The sequence below is a fragment of the Buteo buteo genome, chromosome 12 (assembly GCF_964188355.1).
Source record: "Buteo buteo chromosome 12, bButBut1.hap1.1, whole genome shotgun sequence".
In the NCBI taxonomy this organism is placed as follows: Eukaryota; Metazoa; Chordata; class Aves; order Accipitriformes; family Accipitridae; genus Buteo; species Buteo buteo.
This window is the reverse complement of record NC_134182.1, coordinates 33219007-33231889: the sequence shown is the minus strand read 5'-3', so window position 1 is coordinate 33231889 and position 12883 is coordinate 33219007. Positions and strand designations below refer to the sequence as shown.

At 41.0% G+C, this 12883-nt stretch overlaps 1 protein-coding gene across 1 annotated transcript in view; it reads right to left on the bottom strand.

Annotated features, from left to right (window-relative positions):
• The window catches only part of PCNX2 (pecanex 2), a 156633-nt gene that overhangs the window by 128467 nt on the left and 15283 nt on the right, over positions 1-12883 (bottom strand). Inside the window, exons 6-8 of the mRNA XM_075043275.1 lie at positions 5773-5920; positions 5459-5604; positions 4176-4269 (exon numbers count right to left, since the gene is read on the bottom strand). Of these exons, the coding sequence (XP_074899376.1) occupies positions 4176-4269; positions 5459-5604; positions 5773-5920 (388 nt within the window). The remainder of the gene's footprint in view (positions 1-4175; positions 4270-5458; positions 5605-5772; positions 5921-12883) is intronic.

Sequence of the window (12883 nt, the reverse complement as noted above, 5' to 3'; positions counted from 1 at the left end):
TTTTTCAGGATGAGAAAGCCATTTCCAATTTCTCACTCCAAAAACAGATTCAAATGGTCTTTCTGTAACTAGTTTCTAATGTAATCCATGAGCTGAGAATACAGTTTACACTTTGTCTTGTCAAAGCCTATCACAAAGCAATTTATGGCTAGAGGTGAAGTTGGCAAGGTAATGGGAGCATCAAATTTAGAGGCAATTAGCTCAGCAGGGAACCCATTCCACAGGGACTGCTGGCAAGAGGTGTTGCTGGAAAGATAAGACAAAAATGGGGTCAGGGTAATTACATGGACAATAATTGGGGAATTGATTAGCTATCTGCCAACTCAGTAACAAGAATCACCTGCCAAAGTGAGGGTTAAGATGGAGAAGGAATCATCTTTTTTTGGTGATCATTACAACATAAGAACCTCCTTTAAATTTAACTTGGTTAACTTACGTTTTTAAATACTTTAGAAGCTGAACTGTTGAGAGACAAATATGGACACAATTTGAAACAATTCTAATTCTCAGCAACCTTTGGTATAATTTTAGAAATTGTTATTAAAAGACTGTTTATGCTACATTGAATAAGCTCTGAAGATGTCCAGGACAAGGACTGCAGGTACAGGTAATAACTTTCATTAGGACAACTACTATAGTTGAAAATGCAAACACTAAAACTAAAAAGATGAAAAATTAGAATCTGGTGGAATATATATTAACATTGATAAATGAGAGAATGCTCCAAAGATCAGCTCATAACAGTGCAGAGCCAAAATGAGGTGATGGACCGCTGATATTTGACAAGACAAATTGTAATTCCCTCAAACAGTATTGCTTCCAATGTCAAGGAGCCTCTGAAGGAATAAAGCACAGACTGCTTCAAACTTGGACATCTGCCTCCTCTTTGTACATTGTAATCCATTGTTGTCCACCTAGCCCTTTACAAGCAAAGGACAAGCAGAAAGCATGTGAAAGCTAAGAACAACAACAAAAAAAAACACCAAAGAAAACAAAAACCATAACACAGCATCACTTCTGTGACACAGCAGCATTGCTAAGATTCTGCATTATTTGTGAGAAATGGATTTCAGAATCCATGCCAAGAAGATAAGATAAAATGTTTACAGGCCATAGAAATACTACTTTAATATCAGTTCCTAATAATTTGTTGTGAAATGCCAGACTGGTTAAGACTTTACTAATGGAGCAGACAATAGTAAGACTCAATAGACAGAAATAGCATGTTATGATTTGAATTTAAGATCATTAAACACTAGTTAGTCTGCCTCAAGGCTTTCTTTAATGGCTTCTTTTGAGTAATATTTAAATACCTTCTCCAGTTTTGCATAACTTAGTTAAAAAGTATTTACCTATGGCCAATTCATAAGGCAGTTACATTATTCTTGACAAACCAGCCAGAGTTCATATCCTCCCCAGCCAAAATTCCTCCCCCGCCCACCAGCTGCAGTGTTACCCAGAAGTGCCACCGCTCCTAGCATGCCAGCGCCTCTGACCTGCTGCTTCTCCCAACAACACCCTCAAAGCAAGAGTCCTCTTCCCACCACCTGGCCTGGGCCAATTCTCCTCCTTGTCAAGGGGTACATCACGGCACAGTCCATGCACATCCACGTAGTTACTCCACCAGCTCAACACAGTTTGACATTTTCTCTTTAGGAACAGCTTAATCTTAACACTATAAAGCAAGCATGATTGGTGAAAAGTGTTTTTAAGAGCTTATACGTATCTGCTGCAGACCTATCTATTGTTCTCCATAAGCTTATTCTAGATCCTGAAATCTAGGCTCCTGAGATCAAAACCCTATCCCTCCTATCCAAGGAGGATGCCACCTCTTTTGTCTAGGCATTAATACCCTCCTGCATCCTTTGACCTCACAAAATCTAATCTGGATGGCTCATTAACGGATTCAGACACCAAGCTTAAAGCTGTTGTTTCTGCACCATCTCCAGTACTCATGAAGAAGTACTGTCAGAGTCATTGTCTTCTCCTTAGTTAACTTTCTGATCAGCTGGGAGATAAGCCAAGGACATCTCAGAGGTGCTTTCCATGTCTCTTTTCTAATATCCTTTCATAACAGCAGCATCTCCTATTGGTACGGACTACTCGCACAATGAACATCTCCACCAGAGGAGGGCCCACCCTCAAGAGAATAATTTCTGTCAAGAGCTCTCCACAGACACACAGAAGAGACTAACTCAAGCGATCATTGATTGTGCCTTGTGCTTTATTTTATTCTATTTGCCTTTTTCTTTCAGTAATAGAAAGAACATTAGTTAATAACTGCAATTATTTGGCTTGTCTTTTAACATTGGATAAGAAATTAACCTGGCATAAGTGATGTACAAGCCTGTAGGTGGGGATAGGGGAAAGGAAAGATGCCTCACTCCTGAACTGTGTTTAAAGCAGATTTGCCCCTCTATTTTCTACATGCTGTAAGTCTTCCATATTGTCTAAATACAAAATTACTTGATGGTGAACACCTGAAGAAAAAATAAAACTCCCTACCTTCCTGTGCTACGCACAGATGGTAGGAACTGCCCATTGAACAAACAGCTCTCACTAATCTCTCTGGCCTAAACATATTACAAACTGCCCTTGCAAAAACCAACTTGAGCACGCTTCATGCTTCCTTGTCCTCTTTCCTTGTTTTTAATGTGAACTTCTGCTTTGTACTTTCCTTCACGCTGCTCTGTTCTTGGAAAAGCTCTTGTTTTCTGTCTTCCCGTTGACTCCCATACAGAACCAGTCCTGGGAACCCACTCATCTTTGCTGATTTGTTCTGTTTCCCATTCTGAATTGTCACTCTACACTGAGATTTCCAGCAAAGGTGCTGATCTTTAGAAATTAAATGCAGGTAAATGGCTGCAAAGAATAGCTGAACTTGCTTTTGTTAATGTTTAGCAGACCCCTTAAAAATAATTCACATCCCTAGAGGTCTGCAAACCACAAACTAAAAAACATAGTACAGGAAGACAGAGATGTCACATAAGCATCTAGCAAAGACAGATTCAGAAGGACTTCTCATAGAAGGAGGAGGAAGATTGTTCTTTTGATAAAAAACAGATTAACTGATAAACGTCAGGGGACAGTAAACTATTTCCGAATTTAGGACAGATTCAAGTTCATTGTTACATGATGTGGGAGGAGGGGAGTATTCCATGCAAGGTGAAACAAAGACAAGTTGCAAGCATTAAATAGTCCCAAAGTAAAATGTTTGATTTTAGGTCAAAACTGAACTCTACCACTTTGGGGTTTTTTATTTTGCTAAAGACAGACAGAATATTTCTACTGTAGATGAACTCAAATTATTTTTTTTTTTTAAATCTTTGCCCACTGACTATTAAAAGCATTATTCTCATGTCTCTCGTAATAGCATTCTATCTAAAATGCTAACACTGTTCTTAACATGATCCCAAGCTTTTCAAAAGTCTCCACTGAAAGCCAAACACTTGAAGAACAATATTTACTGTTAACAACAACCCTTCTCACCGCCTCACTCAACTTTTCCAAATGCTGTATAACAGTATAAAAACTATTAAATTATTTAATAAAAATACTTATGAACAGTTAAAATTCTTCTTACAGATATGCAAACAACAGATCACACAGGGAAGTGTAGAAACCACACTAAAGAATATGGGATTTATGTGGATCACTCCAAAAAGACCTTTGAAAAAAGGGAATTGTTCAGATACCTTTTCTGAGTGGCAAACTATCATTAGAAATTTCATGGAAGGTGAAAGGCTCTGCTGCTAGAATCCACAGGAAGCAGTGTCACTGGCTGATACTGACACAGCACTAAAAATCTACAAAGGATCCAACAGGCATGGGAAGTGAGCAAGAGACAAGGTTGAGAGAACAGCTGGTAACAGTCCCACTTACTTTGTTTTATTCACAATCTTATTTATAATCGCCACACTTGACTTTGGCTATTCCCAGAAAATAATGAAAGCACACTGGATAGTTCTGGTTTTCACTTTTCCTTATCAATATTCTTACAAAGCAGTCACTGTTTTAGCACAAAACAAAAAATGCATGCTTTGACATCTCTAGAAGAGGTTAGCACATTTATTCTCCAGTACTCCTCTTCACATGCATCTTTCACAGCTCCAATCAGTTTCATAGCTTCTAGCAATGAAAACTTTTAATATATCTAAAAATAAGGGCTTACTTACTGAGCATTTGAAATACATTCACAATTTGATAGCTGATGTCGAAAATTTCCTTCCTTCTGACAGCCAGCTTTTAAATAACAGGATCTAATTTCCCCTTTAGAAAGCACAGAAGAAAAAAACAGTTCGGTGATACGATCTTTGTTTTACACACAAAGTTTATAAAAAGTACATTTTAGGTCAGGCACATTTATAAATATAGTTTTCAGTCTGTGCACTAGGCTTATTTTAGACTTCAGAAAGCAAATATTTGAACAACTGAAAGCCTGAGACAAATCAAAACACAGAAGTTACAGTGAAAATTTAAAAGGTATATAAAGTAAATGCAAAGCCCATCTATCAATATAAGTTCACTGTAAAATGTGAAATCATCAGATTTTTTTCTTTCAGTTCACAAAGGTGAGGTCAGGAGATATAAAGCAGGGAAAAATTCTGCTAAAAGTATAGCCACTGCTACTCTCTCTCTGCATATGCATCAAGAAGTGAAGGGTCAGTGCTCACTGACCCAGAGGTCATGCCATCTGCCCGACTGGCAGCTGCTGCTCTTAGCCCCACAGCACGCCAGGAGGAATTGGCAGAAAACCAAATCATCACTGGGGTCACGAACCCAGCTACCATGAGCACTCATTCCACACTGGTTTTGAAGGCAGCTTTAAGGGAAACACGACTTTTGGGACGGCTGCCTTTCAGAGGTATGGGCCAGTACCTCACAGGGCACTACGCGGAGTTCAAACAAACCACCACCAAGTATATGACAGCTTCAGCCTCCAGGAATAGCTGCAGAGCAGCAGCATACCAAGCACAGGCATGGGGGCAAGACTAGGTCACTCATTAATTCTCTTGAAAGGGGTAGCAGACCACAACTCTGAACGAGAGCAACCACCATGTTATCAGAGAGAGTTCAGGCTGAACCAGCTGAAGAACAAAACAGTAAAAGGGAAGAACATTTTGCCCAGCCAGGCCAGTGCAAAACTCCTCACCAGGCAGAAAGCGCTCAGGGTTCTTCTGCAAAGACAGAAGTAGTCTTCTGGCCTAGCCAGCATTTTTTGAGGATGATGTTTGGAAGATATACTTCAAGTGTAAGCCTCAGGTCTGTGATGGTCGCTGGTGGATTTTGAAAACTCTGGTTATTGCTGATCTGAATTTAAATTGCTAAGCCCTTTTCCTTCATGCACACAGAAAAACATGCAGTCTGTAACAGATATGAGAAATATCCTTCCAGGGCATCTAAAGTTTCTTTAGAAATTTCCTCACACATTGTAATTATTCCAACTACAGAAACTCACCATTTTCATCAATGAACACGTGCATTGCATCCACAGATAGCTCATCTTGCACAGACGCCTCAGGTCCACTTATTACTTGCAAGACAGAACTGTCTTGCTGAGAAGTTACCCGGTAGATTATCTGCCTTTGCCTGTTGCCCTGGTAACTTGACACAAAAATGTTTCAAAACTACTATGAGGAACTTTTTTCTTGTTCTCAATAAAACAAAAAGAAAGAGAGGTTAATTAAAAGTTTATGTCATTTCTACTCAGTGAAAGAAAACAGCTTACATCATATCTTTGAAGTACAAAATTGTAAAGTAAACTGGCCTTACAGTGCTGCAAATTTGGCAGACTCTGGTAGCACCGGACTAGTACTAGCACGATCTTGGCTTTGTACATCTGATCTTTCCTGTTTAGGAAGTTGCTCACAGTGCTTTTCTGTTCCCACCACTTCTTCTTTTCTCTCCGTCATCTGGCTATCTGGAAAACAGGGCAGCGAAGTGGAGCCACTCTCCGCAGATGACTGTCAAGAGTTTTGTTCATTAACTACTGAACAAAAGCATCTAAAAAGAAAAGCTAAAACACTGCAGTAATTACTAGTTTTATGGAAAATGTTAAAATTATTTAAAACAATACAATCACAGAAATCTGGATGAGGAGGTACTCTGACTCAAGGAGGCTGCATGAATGGGTTGTTTCAAGAACAGGCTGTGTGAAGCAAAGGGCAAACGAGACAGAATTTCTGCTTTGCTTCTCCTATTGTTTCAGAAGGAAGCAATCTGTCCCTAACCTAGAATGGTTAAGAGGCTGCTTCCTGGGGGCCATAATTTGTTCCCAAGCTGTGTATACTGGCAGCAGAAAAGCAGAAGCACTAGCCCATTCCCCTTTTACAAAAGGGAAAGCAGCACCTTCAAAGGAAATAGAGCTCTTGGACAGGAAAGCAGGTAACTGCCTAATCCCTCTTCCCCACCAGCCACACACCTGATGCAGGACAAATTGGCTAAACAATTTCACAGTAGATTTTCCTATGCTTGGAAAATACAGAACTATAGATTTTAAAATATACATGATGGACTTGTCCAATTTCTACTACTTTGAATACCAACTTGAATACCAATTATATTTACATTACATCTCTACACATGTATGCCATTTACTTAGATATATGTGCACAACTTTCAAGCAGTAGTCTCTTTTAGTTACTAACATTCATGTTGAATAGAGGAACATTTTGCAATTGTGCTTTGACTGTAAACTAAAAAAATTATCTGTTAGGATTTTAAAGTGCAACTAAGACAGTGGTTTCATCACCACCATGTGCAATTGCAAAATTAAATGCTTTAAAAAAAAAAGTTTTTGTAGTGCTTTTTGGAGATGCTTCAGTGAGTCCTGTAGCTTCTTGCACTAAGCAAGGTGTATTGAAATGTACTTACCAGACTTCTTGTAATACTTGCTGTTTAAGCGCTTTAGAAATTTAATTATCAAGAAAAAAACCACAGAAATTCCCCCCACAAAAAATTCCATTTGTTAAACTGTATTTCCTACCAATACAATTACCATCCTAACCTGCAAGAGTCACCAGTCAAGAAATAGTGGTGTCATAGCTAAGATGGTCTAAGGATAAAACAGATTCAAAGCTTGTAGAGAGATGTAATATCTTTTTATTAGGCCAACTGATATAATTGAAAAAAGCAAACAAACTTTTGGATATGCAGACCTTTCAGATCATCTGTCTTGTTTTCCTCCAACCATATCGGCTGATCTAACAGCACATTATTTCTACAAACCAACCTACCTTCAGGAGTTAAGACATCTCTACACCAGTTTCAATTCTCAGGACACACCCCTCTAACACCCTAAAGCCTCAGACACTCACACATAACCACTTTTCACTGCAGAGACTTCACACTTACTTTTGGGGGGGGGGGGGGGGGTAGGGGGGCGAGCAGATACAGAAGTGTAAGAACAACTGTAGTTGTACCACCACATCTTGTCCCAGCAGGTCTCAGCCCTTAATGTGAAGCACAACAAGCAGCACCAAGCCTGAAGAGTCTCACTGGGGCCCCAGACACTCACCAGCCAGAGTACCAGAAGCAAGAGGGAATAGGCAGTAAAGATAAAGACATCGTGTAACTCTTGCTTGGAACAGCAGCGTTCCTTCAGCTTCCACAAGGAGGAAAAAAAAGAATCTCACTACAACACTGCCAATATTTTGAGTCTCCTGCTCTCTTTCTGTAGCACACGACAACCAAGGATCCTGACTTCTTGTGCAATAAATACAATGAGTGTAAGTTTGGTTAAGGGAAATCTTTTGTATCTGTTGTGCATGGAGACAAAATTCAACAGGTCTTCCAGACCTACTTTCTTCCATTTAGGGGGGGGGGGGGGAGCGGACAACACTTTTTTTCCTTTCCTAATTAAAGATTTAAACTCCGTTTTAAGCAGAAACTGTGCCTTATTTAACTGTGGCATTACTGAAGCATCCCCTTAATGATGTAACTGTACCTGAGGGAGGTGACGGAGCCACAGACACCTAATCGAAATCACCTTCCTAAAGGCTTGGGCTATTCAAGCTGTAAGAAAAATTGATAGAGATCAGAAACTGTGGTTTAAAAATCTAATTGGTCCCATATTGCCCAAAACTGGCTCTAGGGCTGGAACAATTAAAAAGATTTTTTAACTTGATTATCTAGTGGTTTTAGAAAACGCTGCTCTCTTTTCCATTCCAAACCACAAGCCTTGCAGACTTCTTTTCCCTGCAGTGGTAAAGAGTCATAATAACAAAAATATAAACGTGCTGCTTCTTTATATGCCAATCAGACAACACCATGGTGATGAGTACTTCTAGCACTGGAAAGGTGGGCCGTGATGGGTTTGTGACTGGTTTTCATGATTATTACTCATTTTCTTCCAAGTGACTTACACCTTCAGTATTTAAATAGAGATAGAGGTGTCTAGACTAGGAGTGTTCTGCCAGGGTACGTAATCGGCTCTATGTCACCAAACACTCCTTGCATGGAAATTGTGCTGGCAAAGCTCAAGTTACTAGGAAAAACCCTCTCCAAGAGCAAGAGGAGAGTAAAAAGCACAACATGGCAGTGTACCTGCACCTTCCCTGTGGCCTCCTACCAGAGCCATTTACCCCAAGCCACTGCTCCACACGTCTCTGGTGTATGCACAGCTGAGCTTGCAGAAGCCCCAAGCTCCAACACTGGCTCTGCAAGTAACTTCATAATTTATCTGGAAATTATATGCCACATGACTCAGATATGTGAGGTGTAACTATCAGGATTCATGGCTAAGTCAGGCTTGGGGAAGGGTGATTCACAAGTACAAACAACCACATTTTGGTCTGTACACCATTTTCGTATTTTGATTGAGCACAAGATACATCCTTTAGTTAGTTACCCTGGTAAAATCCTTATCAAGATAAACATTTCTTGTATGTCCCATATGGGTATAAGATACTTCCTGTAAACATTTTTATCTACACTAAAGAGTTGTAACAGCATAGCAACATTACTTAAAAATGTAACATCCCACCACTGACAAATAAGTTCCTAATTTAAATGCAGTTACACTACCAAAATTTCCTTTGCCATGTAACTTTTTCATTTGTGGAACAGATTTTAGGTATCCCAAATCATCTTTGTAGACAAGCCTTTGGTCCACACTGAGAGGAGGCTGAAAACAGCTTTTAAGTTGAAATAGAGCAGCCTTTGTACATATAGTAATTGCAATAACCAACTGTCAGTGTATCTCAACTTTAAAGTTGCCTTATTATTAGGTAATTGGAATGAAATTTTATTTCCTGTAACTTTTCTCCAAAATATTTTTACTATTTCGTGCCCTCTCTCCAGAGCCTCCCAGACATTTTTCCTTACCTTTTACTTGTATATCCCTATCCCAATATCCACAACTCACTCCAGGAAGTTAAAATGCCACTGTTGTCATAATTTCAAATGCCATCTGGTTTGAAATCTGGTCAAGCAGAATTAAGCTAATTAAGCCTGAGTCTCTTCTGTTCATTAATTGCTCTGCTACAGAATCTACTTTCTTCCACAACACTAAGCTCCAAAATAGACAGTTTCACTTTAAAATATATTTGTTGCCTGTTTGGCTGCAGAGATAATTGATTTCAAATTGCTCTATGCTCTTGTTAGTACCAGCATGAAACAAAAGCTCTACAAGTTGTGAACTGTCCCACTCATATCTCTGGAGAATATAACCTAAGGACATTCCCAACCCTTTCTTCACTGACTGCTTTAGCAGAAACATCTAGCTTATGTACTTTATTCTCTACCCAAATTTGCCTATTATGCCACAAATACATTAAAAGAAAAATCTGACATTACAGCTGGTCACCCACCAAACAACAGGAGTGCCCAGGGAACCAGACACAGTCCAAGAACTGCTATGAAAGTTCAACATGGGCACTGAAGAAGCTCATGGGATTATCCATTAATCAGGATTACCACATTAATCCTGAAGTGATAGGAAAAACTAGCAATACTCATTCACAGGACAGGGAGACTTAAGCACAGAAGTAACGCATTCAAAACTATCTCCTAGGCCAGCAGCAAAACTGGGAATGAAATCAAGGGTTTTGAGGTCTCAGGTAAGTAGTCTAATCATGATACCTAACAATTATGTCAGGATACAGACCTCTGAATTAACCTCATAGTTTCTTTAGAGGTGTCAGCCTCTTGTCATCAAACATACTATTACCTCTTTGATTTAAAGACTGAAATTTTAAAATCTTGACCCGCTAAGCCTTACACATCAAGCATCCGATTTAGAGAACTGAGTTCTGCACCCCATTTCTTCCCCATCCAAAGAGGGGCATCAAATGCCACATGGTCCCTCCTCTCCATTTTGAGAGTCAGGGATGGCACACAGCTGCTCCGAGAGAAGAGCTAGCACCTGGCAGGGCTTTGGGTCCTCGGTGTTACCTGCCTGCCAAACTCCCCTGCTGTCACCTCCCACCACGGCTATCATCTGGGCTGGTGACTCAATGCGCAAGATCCCTCTTCCCTGTGATTATATGGCAGGTGACAGCCCTCTTTCTCACATGCGGGGAAAAAACTGAGGAGTCTAAAAATATCCACAGGAGTATGTTTTAGGTTTTTTTTTTTTTATAGGAGAAGGGTAATTGCTTGGGATCCAGAAGAACTCACTCGAGGTTGTGGTTTGTGCACTGCCCAGAATGATGAGTACCTTTTCTAAAAAGAGCCTGCAAAACATCTAAATGCAGGCCACACAGTCCTGGTTTAGGTCCTCCTGCGCCGGTCCCCACCACTCCCATGGCAGACTTTGCTCTCCGGGTGATAACATTGCCTGTCCTAGATTACAAGCCAGTGGTGCCAGAGGGGACATACGTGAGTTTTTGCCCTGCATAAGTCTGATGCGCAGCCGCATTTACTCACCTCCAGTCCTGTCAGAGGGACCCAAAGCAGCCAATAAACCCAGCTTTCCTTAGGCTTCTCAAAGGCTGAAGAAAATTTGCAGTTGCCCTTCAGCAGGCTTTCATTAGGTGGGTGGTGCAAGTTTGATTCAAAACTGAAAGGACACTGGCCTGAAAGTAATTTTTAGCAACAATGTCAGTGGTACTTTCTTATGATTTAGAAGAGGTGGGGTGGCAACAGTACAGCTCTTAAGACAGCTTTTTTATGTCCTGTATTTTAACGCATTAAATCTGGCATCTGTGGTAGCATAAAGCAAGGCTTTAATTTTCTTGTACTGCATTTTACTGAGCTGTATGCGGTCAGGATGGTAACTCTTCTGTTTCCACAGAACTCAAGTTCTGTGAGGGAGTACCTGTAACAGAGACCCATCCATGACATTCCCTCACTTGCAAGACTGTTCTGACGAGGACATGTCCGCGCCTTCTCCAAATTGCACAAAATGTCAGCTTTCTTACACACAGCTCTGAATTTCCAGCTTTCCAGGAATTTGCCAAGTTTCTCACATTGCCTAATAAACACCTTTGTGGGGTGCGTTTCATGCTCATTTGGACCAGGCACCTATTATTAGCTTTTGCCAATTAGGCAGTTTGCAAGGCTAAAAGAACAAAAAACAAACACAACCAACCTCCTCCCTCAAAACAACTGGCGCATAGCTTGACTTGTTCTGTATTCCCCCACACACATGCCTTTTTTTTTTTTTTTTTGAACAACCACTTTAATGTGGGAATTAGGTTTATTCAGATCTGTTCTAAGATGCTGTTTTGTTAAAGCATATTTGTAATTGCAAGGCTGTAAACAAATTAGAGGCTTTCTCATTGCTAAAATCCAGTCTTACTGTGGGGAAACTGCCAGTAATGACAGTAATTTATTTTGGCAAACAGCACGTTCTGACTCGGCTAGAAAACAAAGCCTACTTGCTCTTAAAAATAACTGCCTTTGAACTACCTCTCCCTAGCTTAAAGAGTTCAGACGGAATCTCCTTTTTCCCACAGCGCCGGTCCGAGGCGCAGGAGACACCTCGCAGCGACGGGAGCCATGGCCGCCATCATCCCCGCTCCTGCGGGGTGGCCCTCTTCCCAGGCCTGCTCCCCTCCCAGGGTGACACGTGCTGGGCCCACGCCGGAAACGAGCAGGGCTGCTTAATTATACACGCATGCAGCTCAACTTCACCCTCAGACGGGCTTAAGAAAATAGGAAAGGAGGCAATTCAGTTCAGGTCGCTTGAAGTAACAGCTTGGTCTGAGGGAAGAGCAGAATCCTTCTGTTTCTTCCTCAGGATCCAAAGGATTTCAGTAAGAAGAACCTCATTTGCCAGTTCTAAAGCACAATAACTACACACACATTAATAAAGTTTTGGGGTTGGGGTTTCTTTTTGGTCACTGTGGAATCTGAGTCTGATTTATTCTGATCACCCACTGCTTGCTTTTATGCAGCAATCTTCCCCATTCTTATTACCTGAGGGCACTTGTCTGAAAGCCCTTTCTAGATGAGCTGCACTCTTTCCTTTTTTTTATTTAAACTTACCTCTGAAATTTTTATCATTTCTCTTTTCCAGCTAGGTCACATCACACCAAAGTCAAATTATCGTGTAAATACTCCTTTTTACGGTTGATGAGTAGCAAAAAAAAAAAAAAATTAAAAATATCGCAATCTGCTTGCTGCGACCCTCGGTTTCTTGCATGCTGCTGCACAGGGAGGTGACCCCCCCCTTTCCACACCCGAACCCCCCGCACCCTGGGGTGCTGGCTGGGCTCTCTGGGCTCAGCCACGGCTGAGGTGAGCAGGCTCCGGTGAAAAGCAGGGCTTGCTCAGCACACGTACATCTTGGGCAACCACCGAGCACAGACCGGAGCCAGCCAGCCAGGCTGATCAACTCGATAGAGCAGAACAGAAACTGCTCTGCCCAAGTCGGAGAAGGCAGGAGAGATGGGTAAGACGGACCTGAAGAGAAGCACCAGGCCTAGGAGGAGCAAAATTA